Source organism: Corvus cornix, chromosome 1A (assembly GCF_000738735.6).
Source record: "Corvus cornix cornix isolate S_Up_H32 chromosome 1A, ASM73873v5, whole genome shotgun sequence".
Taxonomy (NCBI): Eukaryota; Metazoa; Chordata; class Aves; order Passeriformes; family Corvidae; genus Corvus; species Corvus cornix.
The window spans coordinates 65,157,025-65,176,058 of NC_047057.1; the positions used below are offsets into that span (position 1 = coordinate 65,157,025).

The following is a 19,034-nucleotide window of genomic DNA, read 5'->3' on the forward strand; positions in this document are numbered from 1 at the left end:
TGCAGATGAGTAACTTTTAAAGAATCTGAATCAGGCAGCTGTAGAACCCCCACTCCTGCGAGACCTGTATGGAAAGGGGGGCAGTGAGATGCTGACAGCTTAGGATCAGTCCAAATCACCACACATAGAGTAAGGACACAGCACTACAGGAACTGCAGAGCTGTTCCATGGTCCAGCCCAGCCCGTGGTGGGAATGCAGCTCTCCAGTGCACAGGACTTTGGCTTTTCCATTGGAGGGGTGCACTGGGGGTGAGAGCTGCGCTCTGGATAGCTGAGCTGAAGGGGGAGGAGAGCTGGAAAATGCATACTCTGAATGCAGGAGGATGGAAAAGAAACAACAGTTCTCCCACCTGTTCGTACCTCAGCCTCTTAACTGGCACCAAGGAAAACCCCTGGGAGGCCGTGCCATGCTTGGGCTGTGACCCCTTGCCCTGCTTGAGCACAGATACTGCTGCTCTCCACTGCTGGATGCTTCGGCCACAGTAAGGGAAACAAAGTGGGTGCACACTGTTACAGGTCTGTGAAATTAGGCTGAATAACATTTAAAAGCTTCACACATGCAAAGAAGTCATATACTTGCTTGCTCAACAGAGATTATCTTTGAATTTATTAAGGCAAAGCAGACAAAACTCTGTCATGTTCTATCAAAAGTAGAGCTGTCATTGATTACATAAACGACACCCTGCATAGCCAGCCAGAGCTTTCTCAGGATTTTGTTCCCTTATACAATTTGTTACATTCCTTGAGTAAAAAGTTACCTGTCTAAAGTCATTGCTTGAAGTGCACTTACTAAAAATAATAGCAAAAATCCAGTGTAACTTGTCCCAGGTGAGTCACCCCCCACCATGGCTGAAGAGACAAGCAGTGATGAAGAACAGCACGCTCATAAATCAGAAGACTCAAAGGCAAGGAATGCAATCCCTTACCTCGTTTCATTATTTTTGCTTTAAAAACAAGTTATTTCTGCCTCAGGGGAGGACTGGGTAAAGCAAAATGTTAGCAAAGCACTTCCACCTCTTGTTCCACGATGCAGGAACTCCAGGGGCAGTGCAGGGCCAGCTATGGAAGTACTTTCTTAGGTCAAAAGGAAACTGTAGGACAAGGCTGCTGTGGGACAAGGGGAAGAGCCTGAGTTGGACAGGAAGGAGGGGCAGGCCTGTGGGGCCAGCAGAGCTTGCAGATGTAGAAGCAAAGTCAGAGCTTGGGCAGTTGCAGAGTGTGGGATTTCTATTCCAGAAGAAGAGGAGGCATGAGTTCAGTTTCGGTCTGAAATACGATCTTCCCCATCATTAGGCAATTCTAGAATACTACTGCAAGACAATGTGTTAGCTCTGGGATGCTCCCCCGAGGCCCGTGGCTCTTGCAACACCAAAGTTTATCCCATCACGTGTGCTGGGACAGAGCTGTCTCCATCCCCCTGAGCCCTCTTTCCACGGCAGAAGCTCCCACCTGGTCTTCAACTCTCTGAAGTGTGTGCTTCAACACTGGTTTAAACCCCACTTCATGCAGGGACTCTAGAGTGAGGTGGTAGTAAGGCCTGTCTATCCAAAAGCTCAGGGAAGCACAGACTCAGTCCAGTGTACCCTTCAGAGATGGTACTGTTCAACTGAAATCCGGGCTTTTCCCTTTTTTCTGGAAGATTTAAAAGTGCTGAGGGAGTACCCATGTTAGAATAGTCTTTATTCTTGTCTGGTTCTATTCACTCAGTAATTCCAGAAAGCTCTGCTGTGCTATATTGAAAGGAAAAATTTAACATTTTATGAGAGTGAGTTTAAAAATGTATACCTGGAAAGAGATCCTGAATGCACACAGATCTGTGACTCCTGCCTGAATGGGCTGGAAGCTTGATAAGGAATTCAGTTCATGCCTGTATTGGCATGAAAAGCTTTATTTAAAAGCTCCCTTTGAATTACCTGAGCAGTTTACATCACATGTAGGCCAAGTAACAAATTGGGCCAAAGAAGGACTGAAATCCAGGCACTGTTACTGCACTGTGTATAATCAGGGTCAGAGGGAGTGTTCAGGAAAACATACCAGAGAAGCAATGCCTTCAGAAAGCTGTGCATTAGCAGCAGGTTTTCTTCTTTCCTTCTGGAATCAGCTAAGACACAACCTCCTGAAATGCAACAGCTCTGTCTTTTTTTTAAGGAAATTATTCTCAGATCTTTTAACCCCGAATATCTCCCCAAATTCATTCACAGCACCCCTGCACTCCCTGCACCCAGACTTTGTGGAAAGCTCCTGGCTCTTCCAGCTGAAGCTGGAGGAAAGCCCTATGCCATGGAATGCACGGCTGCTGCCTTCCTGATCAGTCGCTCAGTCATTGGTGACTTAGGTCTCATCACATCTCGTTCATTCAGGAGGCACCTGAGAAAGGAGAAGTAGGAGGGTGAGGAGTGGGTGATAAACACGGACTGCTTCTGCCGAACAGGCTGTGCTGACGCAAGCCCACGTGGCAGAGCACACCTCTGACTTCCCAGCAAAGCAGATGTCAGCTGTGGCACTGACTGGAGCTGCAGCAGTTCACAGAAGCTTAGCAGTCCATAACACACAGAGATCAAAAGGCTGTATTTGAAGACAGAACCATTTGAAAATCAACTACCCTTGAACATATACAGATCATCCATCCAGGCTGCAAGAATGTACTTTTGGAATTGGAAACTGTTGTACTTTTTATCCTGGTTAAATGTTGCTACATTTAACACAAATGCTTGCATGTAGTTTTAGCCTTAAATTTATTGGTTTGAATATACTCATTACTTCTTACTTTTAGCAACAGTGCTACTTCCACAAATATTTATCAGGGGAAATACTCACCTTGCAAGGTTTCGTTTGGCCTTTGATTTAGAATTTAAAGCAGCATGAATTAATAACAGGCTGAAAACATCTCTCTGAAAAAAAAAGTCAGCAAAATACAAACTAATAAGCAATTTATAATATATTGATGGCTACAATGTCTTGGTTACCAAACTATTAAATTCACAGAAAGGAAACATATCAACATTAAAAATAAATAGCTAACCCTGCTTGTAAGTGTTTGCAAACAGGATCCAGTCACAAGCACAGTTCAACCTTCCACTGTCTAAGAGTGAAATGCTGTTGATGAGGTAAATGCTTAATGGCGGCTACTGAAAGGGGATTAAGTCACATCAAAAAGTCTTTTCTGGATCTCCTTTACCTGAGCATCACTGCCTCCCATTTGGACTAGGTCATAACGGATTGGGTACAGCAGGTCTACAGCTTTGTCACAATTCCCATTTTCAAACTCTACAAAAGCCTGGCACAGTGGCAGCCCCAAACAAGGAGCCAGGGAAAGCTGGTGGTCTTCATGAGGTGCTCTGTAGAGTGAAAAAGTGGTTAACTTCCATAAGCCAAAGCATAAACAGCCATACTTCAATGCCAATCTGCCACTGCCTGCAGACAGGTTTTTATTTTTTTTACTGTACAAAGCCTGATGTTTCAGGTAATTGACTTAGGTCGTATCTTTAGGTGTGGTTATGCTACTTTCACCTTTTTGTTACTCATTCAGCAATCAGTTTTCGTTCTCCTGAATATGCTCACAAAAGGCACAAGCCCAACCCCTCCTACCTCTGCAACAAACAGTTTGGGCTAGGACAGTAAGAAAACTGCAGTTTCTCTTCTGCTGACCCTACCAGAACATCCTACTGCTAGTCCTTTGTCTGGCCACACGCAGCCATCAGTCCTTGCACACAGCTCAGTCACGACTTTGCAAGCCAGCTCCTTCTCAAGTCAGTGATAAAAAACTTCCTGTTTCTTTCACTGGGCCAACCTTCATTTTCCAGTAGGCAACACTGCCCTATGTGTTTATCATTCCTTAAACAAACTGTGGCATCCTAGAAAGATAAAATTGCACAACAGATGTTCATTTTAAGCAGCTTGAGACAGCCAGTGATGAAAATGATGGAACAATTCCTCATTTACACGTTTTGTCCAGCATTTCCATGAAAAGGAGCCTGTGACACTAACCACCAGAGAGCACCACCTGACAAATTCCCATCAACTTTCCATGGCAAAGGCCAGGGAAAAAAACCGGTGCAAAGCTAGATGGGACTGATGTTTGTGCCCAGGTTGTATCACTGCTTTCTTAACACATACAAAGCGCCTCTGGGCTATAATTTATATACTACATATTTGTGATCGATGTAAATTAATCCAATCATTAATATAACCCCTACAGCTCACAGCCTGCTTTCTCAAATAATGAAATTAGGCTTCGTAATATTTCAAACTACAGCTAAAAATGTACACATGTATTATTAAGGCTGAAAGTAGGTGAAAGGAAGCACGGGGTGAAAGAATACGTAGCATATATGAACACATGTTCATTAAAGCTTCTGTGGTGTGCAGTTTTCTATACTTTATATATACGGACATACTTCTATAAATAATAGAATAAATAATAAAAGATATTTGCCATTTTCCACTTTAGTTAAATCAGGCATACTTAGGTTTGCTTTGAATGTTATTTGTTTTGATAAGTATTCTTAAAAATTACAGTATTCCTAGAAACTACATATAGTCAGGAACAAATAGTGACAGTTGCAGGTTCTTCTTCCTTCTTTTTAAAGGCAAAGGAAGGAACAGCTGCTTAAAGAGAGGGAAAAAAGGGTGCAGTGGGGGGAAGAAATTGCATTTAAAGCATCTATATATAAACCCCTTCAAAAAATTCAAGGCAACTTACAGTCATTTAATACCTAAGGGAACACAAAACCCTCATTGTTTGGATGTAGTACTTAAATATTCAACTTTTTCAAATAACTTAATTTGAAAGTGAAATATTCTAGATTATTACTTTAGTAGTACTTGAAACTTAATTTCCTGCAGATGGACTTAACAACACATCAAAGAGTAGATATTAGAATATCACTACCAACTAATGTTTTGTTATTAAAGAACCTTTTAAACCAGAGCAGAAAAGATCCACCACAGACAGCTGACATTATCTTGTAGAATGTTCTTATTAATACACTTTACTCCTTGTCTGTAACATAGCTTAGTGTGACCCCACTAAAAGGAAACAGACAGCAACTGCTCAGGTGGTGTCCATGACCTCAAACACAAAGGACTTCCGCTCAACAAGATGAGAAACTCCTCTAGACATTACCTCAAAAAATAAATAATGATATGGATCTCCTAACCGGACGTTGCCCTGCTTAAACCAGCATGTCCCAGGGACATGCTAAGGCAGGAAGGAGTGTGTTGGAGCTTCAGCAAGCCAGAGACATCACCGCCCTGAAGTCCAGAGGGCTATTTACTGAACCCAATGCAGGAATTCCTTTGCTTACCTGGCAAGTTCCTGCAGAGTTGTTAAAAGCTCCTCAGTAGTTTTGTGGTCTTTGGCTCCAAGGGAAGACATCAAGAAATGCACATCATTGAAGAGAAGAATGTGATCTTTGGTGTGCTTCTTTGTAACCCCAAGAAGATCTTTCCACCTGTCCCCAAGCTTTACACCTAAGAGTAAAAAATACTTGTCTCAATAACACTGCCACATGCAAAAGTATGACTTTGCAATGTACTTTTCAGTCACCCAGCATAAAAAGCGTTCCTACTGAACTCAAGAGAACATTTCCTGATACGGCAAAATTTATGCAGCAATAATGCCCAGCTGCAGCCTGCCTTATGTAGGCCAATCCTGACTGTCAGGAGTTTAAAGGCAATATTTCAGTCTGCACTGTGTGAGCTTCTGGCTTTATTATGAGATTGCTCATAATGTCTTGGAGGTGCTGCTCACCATGAACCATCTGTAGCAATCACAAGACAGAGTGAGAAGATGGATTTAATAAAAACCCCAGTGCATCATCAGTGTTTTAGCAGAACAGTGTGAAAATACCATCTGCCCATCATGTCCCCTGCCATGAACCCCAGTGTATAAACACTGACTTAAAAAGGGGAAATGCCACTGAGTTAGGAAAGTACAAAAAGCCAGAAGTTAATATGCCCACACTAACTATTTCAATCAAGATCAAAACAGAAAGAAAAGGATCTAACTGGAAATTTACATCCAGAAAATGCTATGGGTTTTTAGAGGCTTATGCACTTGATTGCTCAGCCTCAGACCTCCTGGGGCAATAGAAGTGAATTTGTCAGAGAAGATGTATGTGACCTATGCTAGCTTGAGCTGACTGCTATGCCACACTGGCATGGAAAATGGAAGCTCTTGGGAAGAATAAAGCTTATGGACATTATTAGGAACTTTACATTGATGCTTTTCTCAAGTTTCTTCTGAAACACTGATCGAGCTTGCTGTGTAATTACATTGAAATACTTCCCCAACATGAATGGCAGGAGAAGGGAAAAAGAAAATTACAGTTTAAAAAAAAAAATGGCCAGAGGATATCCTACCTTCCAGATGAAGCCTGTACAGCATCGAACTGTTATCAACTATATCCAGGATGCTTCCACTTGCCAGGCACGGGGGAGCAATCTGTAATCACAAGTACTCACAGGCTGGCCAAGTGATGTGCTAGTGGAAACTTCCTCAGATTATCAAACTTACTTTCACAGTACTAAATTATTTTATCCTTCTATTAATTCAAAATTACCTGCTTTGTAACAGTCCTAATTGCATCTTTATTGAATACAGGAATTTGCAATGACAGAAACTTATATGGCTTTACATGTGTTGTTTTTATCAGTAAATATGGAGAGTCACCATGTTATTTTATTTTTTCCAAAATTGTGCCATAAATACTACTTCACTTGGTCAAGGTTAGCAGATAGAAATCTGCCCAGCAGCTTTCTTAATGCTCGCAGTATTTTTACAATCCTTACAAAGATGTGCTATGTTATCTAATTTGGTAGTGCTTAGTTACAAAGGTTGTTTCAAAATCCAGACAGTTGACTTTGTACCTAACATGCAAAACCAGTTCTTTGTAAAAGTGACTTGAATTCATAGAAAAACTAATTTACATCCTTTTAAAAGGCATGAATAAGAAACATGGACAGAATGGAAATCAGTACCACTGTAGCTCTTTCAAGCACTCAAACTATGTCACGCTCATGTAACACTCACGTCCTTGGGGCATTTTCCCCAGAACTGCTGAGAAGTTGTTTCCCTAAAAGACTGTAATAACAGATGCAAATAATGTTTATACGTAGGTCACACACTGTGATACGTTTCAATCTCACACAGAAGGAAGAAAGCACACATTGTGATCCTGCATGATCTCAGTAAAGAAAAAGAGGCCCCTACTCACATGCTTGTCATAAATTGTCAAAGCAGCTTCATATTCCCCCTGGAAAAGCAAAGGAGGACTGTGTGGTTAATGTGCAGACACAGCAACCAGCAGTGACTGGCAGCAACCAGAGACAAACACACCAACAGATGTCCTAAGAGCTCTTCAGGACTGCCTGATCAAAACAAACCAAGTCAAAGAAACATGAGGTATTGCCTCTCATTCTAATGTTTCTTTCAGGGGTTTTTGCAAAAATTAGTGCATCCCATGGCATATGTAAAGAGATGGGAAAAAAACAGTTTTAAGTAGCCTTCAAAAAAGTTGTGCAGATAGGAAGTGGCAAAATAAATAAACTATTGGACTCCTGTTGAGAATTATGTTCCTTCTATGTTACTCTGCTTTCTGGCCAAAGGATGCTGCCTTCTCAAAAATGCCACATTTATCTCCCTATTAAGCTGAACCCCACGAGTGCTAAGCATTAAATCCAAGGAAATTCTGACAGGCTGGGCAAAATTTCAATTATTTTTAAAGGCTTTCAATAGTAAGAATTAGTAACAATAATTAATAGCATTGGCAACACAATTTAGAGTTTACGGCCTCTTTTTTTATAGTCAGCAAATTTTTGGGCCAGAAAATTAGTACTGAATTTGGTAAGAATTTTGTTAATTTTTGTCTCAAAATTAGAGATCTAAGCTCATCTTGCTATCAAATAACTGTGCTAAATGTAATTAGTGAGACTATTGGATCTTCAAACATGCAATAATCTCACAGCAATATTTCAGCATTCTAACAAAGATACTAAAACTTTTGACCAATGCAATTAAAATTCTCAAAGTAACTGTAATAAAGGACTATGCCACTTTGTAAATGTAGCATCATGATATTTTATAAAAACATCCCTCTAAATAGCTGACACCCTCCTCCCCCTAGTAAATGTTAGGTCTGCCTTTTAAAGAGCTTTAGATGACCTATCTGGATCATAAAGCACATGTATGAAAATATCTCATACCTTTTCAATGTAGTATAAAGCCCAGTGCCAGTAATTATGGCAAGCAAGCATATCACTGTTCTGGAGAGAAAAGAAAAAAAGAAAAAAAGAAATTTATTACAAAATAACTTCCCTTTTCAAGTTATCTAGTCAGATTTCTGTTTCCTCCTTCATCAAAACTGAGTACTTCGGGAGACACAAAAGAGACAAGAAATTTAAATCAGCTGCCAGGGTACCTTCCCATTTGGTACCTTTGTCCTTGCAGCTATTCAGGGAAACACCTCAAACCCAAGGTTTCCCCCACATCATTTTCCAGACAAGAGTTTCACTTGGATGCCGCAGAATTCACCTTTCTGCAGCACCTTTTTTAATTTTTTTTTTTTAACCCACATCTATAACAAGAGTAAGTTTTGTCTCATCTAAAATTTAAGCATCTTGTCTGAAGTAACCTGGCCAGATAGTGGAGAGAAGAAGATATGGAGGCCTTATGAAGGCCATTCATCCCAGCCATCTAGAACCTACCTCAGACAAAGAGGAATCATATTTTAAACAAGTTTTACTACAGGCTCCAGAACCTGCACTAGATGCCAAACACACTGGCAGCTCATCAGGTGAAATGAATTTTTGCTGGACTGCACCAGCTTCTCACTGTCCTTTCCAGCTGGCACTACAACTTCAAAACCTCTTCCCTAGCCTGCAGTTCTAGGCAATTGCAGTTCATTTTTGTGAATGCATTAAAAATAGACAAACAGAATCACAGTTCCATAATCCTTTGGTGAAAACTAAAATACCAGAATGGTTCACCCCTCTCCTCCCATTCTCTCCCAGTTCTGTAGCTAAACTTAATGTTCTCACAAGTGGAAAAATCTTTTTTATTGTCATACTGACAACTGTAACACCCACTTTCAAGAAGCACAAAGGTAAAGGTTCCAAATAAATGTCAGGGCCTTACAGTGCTAAGATAAACATTCTGGTAATCTTTGCTTGTTTAATATTAAATCACAAACCAAACCTGAGCAACAGAAGCAGTTAAGTGTTTGGCATAAACACTGATAATATCAAGTTGAATATCATACTGCCATTCTAAATGTCATACAAACAAGATCATGGAATTACCTGACTAAATAAAGCAAAACCTTTTCACTGCTGCTAAATTTGAGGTCTGAAAAAGATTAAACTGCTAGAGAGAAGTGGACTTGCATTTGACTTTATTTGGATAAAGAGTATGAATCACAGAGATATGCAACTATTTTAAGAAGCAAGAGTTAAAGAAAAAATTGATCCAAAAGTCACTGACTGGGGTTTTAAGGTATCACCAAACTGTCAATCCTCTACATCACTGTTTCAATAAAACTAACAGAAGACAAAATGCTTTCTGGGACATGGCAGGTGTGAACTTTAAGCAAGAGTTTTCTGTCTGCACTTCCAAGCCCAGTATCTGAATGCTTAACTTAAAAAATAAAACAAGCACAATAACAGCCTTTCTAGTCTCACTATCCAGTCTGTTCTTATCGGTAACAGGTGAGGTGGTGTAGGAACCCAGAGTGCCGAGAATATTTCTCTGCCTGTTTCTAAGGGTTTTTACACCCCTGGACACCACTGTTTTAGCTTTAAACCTTGGAAAAAATTACCAACAGTTAGACAACAGCTAGAAAATACAGTGGTGTGAATTAGGTGATAGACGACTATGTAAGATTGTCACAGGGTGAAAAATTTACAGGTTTTAGGCTTCTCTTTATAGTAAATAGATAAGAGTAAAAAATATCAAAATGGAGGATTGTTGTTGTTCTCTAGACCTTCTTCTCCTTCTTCTACTACTCCATGTTCTGCAGTAAAAGTAGTTTGGAATGACTGGATAGAAAATTCCGCAGTTCCTAGTCGTGTTACTGAATAATTGGTAAGAAAGTAAAAATAATGTACGTTTTTAGTAACTATTGGTTAAAATGTCTTTAAAAGGCTGTGTAAATCTTGATAATTAGTCTCTCTCGCTCTCACTCCTACTTTGCCTCCTTCCATGCTGTACCTGGGTCACGCTAGTGGCTCAGTTCCTCTGATAAGACTTAATAAACAACTATCTGGAAGCATTGAAACTACAGAAGACGTCTCGCTTTATCTTTTAAACTCCTTGCAAGGACTTTCAGCAAATTCTCTCCCATCAGGAGAGATTCGATTTATGGCACAATAAAGTGTCAAGGTGGAATAGCCAGCTCAGCTCAGAAGGCTCTAGAATAGATTCTTGTGGGTTCTAGCAAATGGAAGCCTCACAGCCCTTTGCTCTAAATACAGCAGACTTAATCACTGGGAAAAGGCTGTCAAACAACAAAATGAAGCTTCATTTACAGCAAAGGACCACAGGACAGGCTAATCAACCTGTTCAATACTCTGAAAGATGGTTTCAAACATGTTGGATATATAAGGTAACTGATACACTAGAAGGTAATTAGTATACTAGGAAAGAGATAAGAGCATAATTTCTATTTTCTTTACAGTTCTTCTTAAAATTCCTCCCCCATCCAGAAGCAAACAAGTAGTTTAGTGTTTTGAAACATTTGATTTGACTCTGTCATTTTCCACCTCATCTTAGGTCCCATGATGAGATTTAGCCAGGTCCTTCAACTGACTGTCACTGCTTGCCTCTGCCTAAATAAAAAGCTTGCGGAAGAATCAGTGGTCACTTTACTTTTATAACCACACAATAAATCACAAATAGGGACAGTCATGTCTCTCATAACATGCCACTTCTTCCTGCCTTTTGCTTAAAAGGCTGCATGGAGAGTAGCAGCACCTCAAGGGAGGATTTCCTCTAATATGCAAACTCTTCATCGCTTGTAACAGGTCTGCAGATACAAAGGAATCGCACGCAGAGGAGTCAAGAACTCGGCTGCAGGAATTAAAGACAACCTAAAAGGAGCTTTTTCAGAGATGCCACAAAAATGTTTACCTTCCAGTTCTTTTCCGTTTCCTTCATGAATTCTAAGCCTTTCTCCACCTCTGCTTTCATTTCATTTACATGAGCTATAGTGTGGACAGACCATGCATCTGTCTGATTTATAGCCAAAGCCTATGAGTGACAAACAGGAAAATATGATGAGCCTTACAAACTTGCAAATACAGACATTTATCACTGCTTATCTAGAAACAAGAGGCTACTTTTTACTTGCTGCATGTTCAGTACGTCCTTGTACCACTCCAACTAACCACAGCCCAGAAGTCTGACTTGGACAGAAAAGGAAGAGAATGTTTCTTGGCTGACTTCACTTCCCACCTTCTGCTGCAGGGACATGAACACCTGCAAAACACTTTAAAAGGCAGGCTTTGATGATGACTGTGAAATGACATCTATTTCACAGACATGCATCAATGAAAGAGCTGCATGCACAGGCGCAATATATTCCATCATACAGTGCCTTGCAGATAACTATTTCTTTTCCAAAATATGGCCAGCTCTGAGTATACAGCCAATTCTTTTTCCTTGGTCCAACAACTCCCACTAGGTTTTTGGCATTTTGCAAAGTTAGTCATAAACCTAGTAAGGTTAAGTTTTAGGGTTTAGTGTCTATTGTCACTTTCAGCAATTTGATGTAACAAAAGTTTTGTCAATCCCCATTGGGGATTAATTGTGTCTGAGACTTCTGAAGACAGGGATAATCCTGAGGACTACAGAAAGTCAAGTATAATTACTATCTTCATAGAAAGGAAACAGGCTGGCTAATATTGATCCCCAGGAACATTGTACAGTTAATTGTTCAATAATCCAGGAACAAGCATCTAGGAAAAAAAGGGAGCAGGAAGCCAAACAAGATGGATTGTCAAGAGCAGACTATGTCAAAACAATCCAACATTCTTTAATAGGCGTAAACAGCCAATTATATACATGTGGGAAGCAGCAGATGGGCTGATATATGGATTTTATAGGGGTGTTCTGACCCCATCTGACAGGGCATGCTCATAAGCAAGCGAGGGAAATACAGTCCAGGTGAAACTGCCTTGGTGAGGCAGCGATGTGAGACCAATTAGCAACAAGTCTCACAAAGCTCTGTGAGCCATTTCCATGTTGAGCTTTATCTTTTTGCTACTTTGACTAACAACTGGCAGAAACCATCACCCTGTCTGAGAATTCTCAAACCTTTTAGCACCAACAGAAGGCAGTTTACCTCACGGGCAACCTTCTCAGCACGGTCAAAAAGGTTTGTTTCCACGAGTCCAAAAGAGTAGTAGCCCTTCACATAACTAACAAAAGGGGGAAAAACAGCACATCATCCATTTATAACTAGGCTTAATCCAGGACTGAAAAAACATACTAGAAATAGCACTTAACTCAAAAAAGCCTCGCAGTGCAATTTACAACAAGGGTTCAAGCTTGCAGGATACAGAACTACTGAGCTAATTCTCAGAGGAAATGAGTGACCCAGAGACACCAGCATGGGAAACAGTGACAAGATGCACATCAGAATGGACATTTCCATCTCTGGATGAGATGGAATCACCAGCTACACAGAACCAGCTGCTGATCTCTGTAACAGCTGTAAGATGCAGAATTAAAAGGCTGGAAGCGAGACACTGCTGTTACCAAAGTTATCTGAGCATCTCAAAGGCAACCTTCTACATTTTCCCCAGTGCTCATGAAACCACAGGAGGGTACTTTCCCATGAAAGTACCTTTAAAACTGGTTGTAAATCATCCCCATTAAGCCATAAAGGCCCAACATAAAGGAAAATTAGGGGTGTTATGTGCACCTGACTTATTTAATGGATCAAGATGAATAGCATTTTTTTTGAAGAAATGAAGAAATTTGGCCACTGCCCTGGGTGAGGACATGATTTTATCCTGTGTGTTACACACCATGTGGTATATTTGACAGCAGCGAGACACAGCTCACTTAAGAAAAATCTCTCAACAACAGTGTCAAGAGGGATACTGGACACACATTCTATCTTTGGTCAAGTTTGATTAACTTCTACACTCTTGATTTTTGTCTACATGTCTGTTTCCAAAAGATCCTGAACTTTTAAGTCTGAACTTAAAAACCACATAGTACATGCACCCCAAGTAAAGAGCAATTTCCAAATGAAGCATGACCCACCTGCTCAGTGGAACATCACGTGTCCAGAAAGGATAAACACGAGCAACAGAATCTCGCATCTGACGTTGATATCCCAGGTAGAAGTAAGTGTCATGGGAAAACTTAAGGGCTAGCAGGTCAGTCGGGTGGCTCTGCAGAATCTGCTCCCATAGATCACAAGCTTTTGGAAGTTGGCTAGAAATAAAAAATTATTTCCATCGCTGAAAGAAGGCACATATGCCTGCCCCTACGGTTAGTCCTGAACTCAAACTATGCTGAATAATACAAAATTCAGCATCAAATTACTTATTTTTTCCCTTGAAGAAATTTTTTAGTCTTTTCTAAGCTAATAATGACATTATCTTTATTTGGCACCTTCTGAGAAATCGTATGAAAGAAATGGTCTTGGATTACATCAAATCACTGTAACACACAAGGAAAATGAAACAAGCTTAAACCATAATTCTAAAAATTTTTCTACAGGGCTGAATAGTTCCTACAGGGACCCACCATAATTAACAGAACTTTGTACGTGCAAAGACGCTTTCCCTCTCCTTTCGTGGGACTCAAACCCAGTGGCAGGGCTTCAGTAGCTTCCTCATTGCCTTTGCTGAGATGTGAGGCAAATCCATGCTCACCCATTTGTTTGATAATGAATGACAAATAATGAAAGTGAATCATTAGCCCATACATTCTGCAGTTCATATTGATTTATCATATGGAATGAAGCAATGAGCCTCTATAGCACTTATGACACCCTTATCTCCCTATTTTACAGGGGAAATAGGTTTTGACATAGCGAGACAAGAGCGAGAAGTCTAGAACTTTCCTTCTGTGCATCTGAGTCTGGACCCTACTTAATTTCCTAGTTCTAAACCACACTGATGGATCTGCGGCAGATTTAAAACACGGAGTGCTTAATGCTAGGAAGTGGTGGCAATAGAGCGCTTTACCTCCTCCAGTTCTGCTCACCCGCTAGACATGGCACTTAAGAGTGCAGTGAGAAATTTGGGGACCTTCTGCGATAACTTTTGCTAGCTGTCACTAACATCACAAACCACTACTTCCAACCTTCACTTCTGCCTGCAGTAGACAAAGGGAACTCTTCTCAGTCCCTCGAGCAGGGTGACAGGGACGCACCCCCTGGCAAACACGTCCAACGCTGACACATGAAGCTTCTCCCGCTCCGTCAGTGGCCGTGACTTGGAAAGTGCCACCATGGCTCTCACGGCGCAGTCCAGCTCCTTGTCGAGTCTCACGGTTCTTCCAGTGCCAATCAGCTCCAAGCCATTGGCAATGACATGTCCCATTGCTGCAGGAAACAGCACAGCACCAGCTGAGCTCACAGCAGCACCTTCAGCTCCACAAAACACCAGAGGAGCTGAGTATTTTCAACAAAACTGACTTGTGGACACAAGGGTCCAGGAAGTCTTCCAAGCCTAAAGTTCTCAGAAGGTTTTCATGACAGCTACTTAAATATTATGTGAAATGAAAAGAAAAAACATAAAAACAACATGCAAAAGCATTCTGACTGCTCTGGATTTTGAGGAATTTTTACAGAATTCTATAAATTATCACCTTGCCCTTGCATAAACAAAGTCAGTTAAAAACCAAGACAACAGGCATTAACCCAGCACTTTCCATGCTCAGAATCAAAGATTGTACTCACTAAAGTTCGGATCTGCTGCTTTTAGCTTGGAGAGACATCCCTCAATACCTCCAAGGCTCTCATTATTGGTCCAAGTTGCATACTGTAAGAGAGACAGAGTGAGAGAGGGTCAAAAAATCCTCTGTGATGCTGGACTTCTTTTTGTTCTCACATTTAAAATTCAAAAGCAAGGCAAATTACTAAAAGACAAATGGTGCACTAACGGGCAGAGAAATATTCTCTGCATTCTAGGTTCCCACACATTCAGGTAGGTTTAGTGTAGTAGAAAACCAGAAAAACTGGGGTTTAATATAGTTCAGCCACAAGAAGAACCAATTTCCCTGGATTTCTATGTGGTTTATGTCAACTGGCTGATTTGCTGGTATCAAGTGGAATGAGAACACCACTGGCTAAGGTTTTCACCACAGCTGCAGCATCTGGCACAGCCCTCTGCTAAAAGGGTTTCCTGCTGCCAGCTAAAGGCTGAACTCCTGTGGCAACCTGATTTTGAGGCTCTCCCAGCTGGTAAGAAATTTAAATATCAACTACAGTAAAGAGTGTTTCATGCACGAGTCCCTTCAAATCACATTTTCTTATGCTTTTCGGTCATACCTGCGTCAGCACAGCATCGAAGAGCTTACAGGCTTCATTGCTGGTCGTGGACAGGACAAGTCCAGCATCCTGCCAGGCCTGCACAACAAACAAACACAAACGTGCTCCTTTTACACCCTCATCTTCCAGGCTACACTGACAGCAAACTGATGCTGTTCTGATATTTTCAACATTTTTGAAAAGAAAAGATGGAAGGACAGTGTGAGGCAGAAACAAACCTTTTGTTCAGCTGTAGTTACATCTAAGACTCAATTAGTTGGAGCTAGTACTGAGACTAAAGAACCCAACAATTACAAGTGTAACAGAAGATCTTGATGGGCTGCCCATCTCATAATGACAGCGCCATTCTGAGTTCATTACAGCTGTTGGCGAGTTCCTCTGCTACAGGCACACCTTGTGTGAAGTAGAGACATGGTAAAATAAAACCCTGTTTTCCTACAATCTATAATCTTCTATAAACAATAATGTTCTTCTGAATCAACTTGCCAACAGCCAGGCAGAGTAAATCCACTAAGTCTCTGGAGTTAACCAACTGAAAATTTGGATCACAGATTTAAACACAAGCCTGACAAAAATAAGAACATGGGCAACAGGTAAAGCTAAAAAGCAAAACAGAATTGGGCTGCCATAGTTTCTACTAACCTAACATGACTGAGGCACAACATCTCCCGGCTGGCTGCTGGAAAATGAGCAGAGTTCATTTGAGAAGCTGCCCCAATCACTTCAGCATTACTTTAATGAAGTACATAGAACACAGAGGATAGACATATTTTATAAAAACAGACCTGGGGCAAGCTAATTCAGACTTCTAATGGGGGCTTAGTCCTTCCTGATGCTGCAAGAATTCAGCTCCTCTCATTTTACATTTTAATGCATTTCCTAGCTATAATCATCTGTCAAAATTTTTAAGTAACCAGGCAAAGACAACTTTGTTAATATATCCTAAAGCTTTCCCACTGTGATTGGATTAAAGGCTCACATTCCAACAGCTAAAGCAATTGAGTCTTCAAATCACATGCCTGAAAGACTAGACCTGAATCTAAAATTACAGATTTTCTTTACAATTCATACTATATCCATGATACCGAAATTGGCTGGAATAACCTTCCTAACACAATTTGAAGCATTAGAAAGCAGGCATTCTTTATCTGCACAGGACACACTCTCCTCGTTCTGTGGGTGTGGTGAGATTTTGCAACAAGGTCTTTATCCATCATAATCATACATATTCATTAAAACATGCTTCCTATCTAATACACTGAACTAATTCCTAGAGCGAATTTGCATGCATCTGCCTCCTGCTGGAAGTTCTTTTATGGTCCTGGAGAGTCCTAAAAAGGGGTCTATTCACTGAATGAATTCACGGAATGCTTCGATATTAAAGGTGCCTTTCCTTGAACTTTTGCTTTGGGCATGTGCTGTTGTTTCTGTATTACATAACTTGCCAAAAAACCCACTGCATTCCTTCTTATCTGTTTCTCCACTGGTTCCAGCCCTGTTTATCATCCTGTGTCCATACCTTTAAATCCCTTCATCTTTTTTTGCCAGTTAGTCTTTAAGCTCTATTCTGCAACCTTGGAGGAGCTGAAAATTTTTATTCTCTATGTCATTTATCATCCAGAAAATGAATAAAGAGAAAAGTCAAACAGGTAGCAAGGTTAGGCTTGCTACTTAGAGGCTATCTTCCATGGTGCCCTGCAAAGTAGGCCAGGAGCCAGCCTCTGCATCAATCATCAAACACAGGTTTCATTTGGAGCAGGTCTCTGCATCACTGCCCGTTTTACTGTTTTACACAACAGCTTGAGGTGCTTGTCAAGCAGAAAATTATGTCCCTCTCTGAAGGGACCTGATGCTGATTCACAAGAATGGAAAAGTCTCTGTGTGAGCACCAAAACAAACCAGCAGAACAAGGGTTAGTGGAAAACGGGCCTGCATCCATCCCTAAGGACACTGCTGATCTAGCTGAGGTATGTGCTATTTCCAACCACTCTGGAAAGCCTCTGTCCTGCTATGGCTACAGCCCACCTGACTCACTCCTCACTGGAAAACTCCCACTCTGGCAGCAGGAGAATGGCAGCAAGGCTGTGTCACATCAGGGATGCCACTACTCTGGCACTACTCTGTGCCACTACTAGCACATCAGGACAATGGGCTACAGGGAAGAACCACCCCACAGCAGCTGCTGGCTCCTAAGAGACACAAAACATGTGCTCCAAAACTCATCTGTCATTGCCAACTGAGAACTAAAGAACTACTGGGACCAAGAAAAGGCAGCATCCCCTGTTCCCTGGGACATATATAAGGGGTGCTGCCCAGACTACTTGGGACACTCAGGTCCTGAGGCTTCTTTCTAGTCAGGTATCAGACTGTGACTGAAGAAGTCCAGGAGGGAGTGTGAGTGGGCAAAAATCAGCCTTGAGAGTCTGTAAGGCAACTATCAGTTCCCCTTCCCACAGAGGCTTCTTGGGTTCTCTTACACTGATCTCCCACAACCCTCTCCCTAACTCCAAGAGAGAGTCTTCTCTGTGATGCCTCTTGTATTAGAGAGTCATGGCCTTTGCTCTTCTCACTGCTTCTTGGTGAAACCAAAGCCTTGCCCTTTCCCCTGCTCTAAGATTAGAGTTCAGTCATGAGATCCAGTGACTGTTTACTTGTATTTTTTCTATGCTAGAATCTTAGCTGGCTCTGAGAATTGTGCTCTCTGTGGGCTGCAGCTGGCAGCTGTATTCCTTGCGTGACAGATCCCCAGAGCTCTGTCAATCATGCATGTGTCACACGCAATCTTCAAGACTTTGTTTTAACCTGCCGCTGCCTAATTAACCAAAACACAACCATAAAAGGAATTTATCAGAACGAGGGCATGAAAATGATTAATCAGTAAGCATTATCGCACCCTTTGACCCGAGGCTGATTTAAGAGTTAATCGAAGGCCTGACCCACTTCTGAGGCCCACGGAAAGGGCAGGTGGGTGCCGTGGGACGCCTGCGCTGGGAACAAGACCCAGAGATGCTCAGACATGGGTCTGCTTCCCCAGCAGAAGGGATGGGTGCAGCGACCTTTCCCCACTTCCAGATCCCAACAGCAGCTCCCCTCCTCTGAAAAACCGAGTGTATGAGGGTGAGCTCCAGTCACAGCGAGCCCGGCTCAGCTGCCCGCCTGCCACAAGCCCAAAGCCCGCTGGCAGCCCCCGGGACCCCCCACGGAAGCCACTCGCCCACCCCTAGGCACACGGCACGGCAGGGCCGAGCCGCGCTGGCTCAGCGCCTCAGCGGTGCCCTCCCCTCGCAGCCCCTCACCCTGCCGCCCCCTCGCAGCCCTGGCAGCCCTACCCTCACCCTGCCAACTCCTCGCAACTCCCCCCTCCCCTCGCCGCCCCTCACGCTGCCGTCCCCTCGCAGCCCTTCGCTCTGCCGTCCCCTCGCAGCCCGCCAGCCCTGCGCTCACCTTGCAGTCCCTGAGCGCAGCCATTCTCCCTCTGCAATCTCGACGCTCCGCGGCTCCAACGCGAGCGGGGGCGGGGCCAAGGGG

The 19,034-nt window shown here is 42.1% G+C and overlaps 1 protein-coding gene across 1 annotated transcript; it reads right to left on the minus strand.

Annotated features, from left to right (window-relative positions):
• Positions 1-576: 576 nt before the first annotated feature.
• TTC38 (tetratricopeptide repeat domain 38) lies at positions 577-19,028 on the minus strand. Its single transcript, XM_039571301.1, has 14 exons — positions 18,951-19,028; positions 15,507-15,584; positions 14,916-14,997; positions 14,387-14,558; positions 13,268-13,441; positions 12,339-12,414; positions 11,126-11,245; positions 8,206-8,265; positions 7,218-7,256; positions 6,364-6,445; positions 5,307-5,472; positions 3,179-3,338; positions 2,818-2,891; positions 577-2,367 (listed from the first exon to the last, which is right to left on the minus strand). Exons 1-14 carry the CDS (start codon positions 18,972-18,974, stop codon positions 2,274-2,276), a joined length of 1,401 nt encoding a protein of 466 aa, XP_039427235.1. The 5' UTR covers positions 18,975-19,028; the 3' UTR covers positions 577-2,273.
• Positions 19,029-19,034: the final 6 nt, after the last annotated feature.

Coding starts and splice junctions, on each gene's coding strand:
- TTC38 (XM_039571301.1), bottom strand. CDS start 18,974: ATGGCTGCGCTCAGGGACTGCAAG. Junction 14,998..15,506: donor TCGATGCTGTGCTGACGCAG/GTATGACCGAAA, acceptor TCTCTCTTACAG/TATGCAACTTGGACCAATAA. Junction 12,415..13,267: donor CGTGATGTTCCACTGAGCAG/GTGGGTCATGCT, acceptor CCCTTTTGTTAG/TTATGTGAAGGGCTACTACT.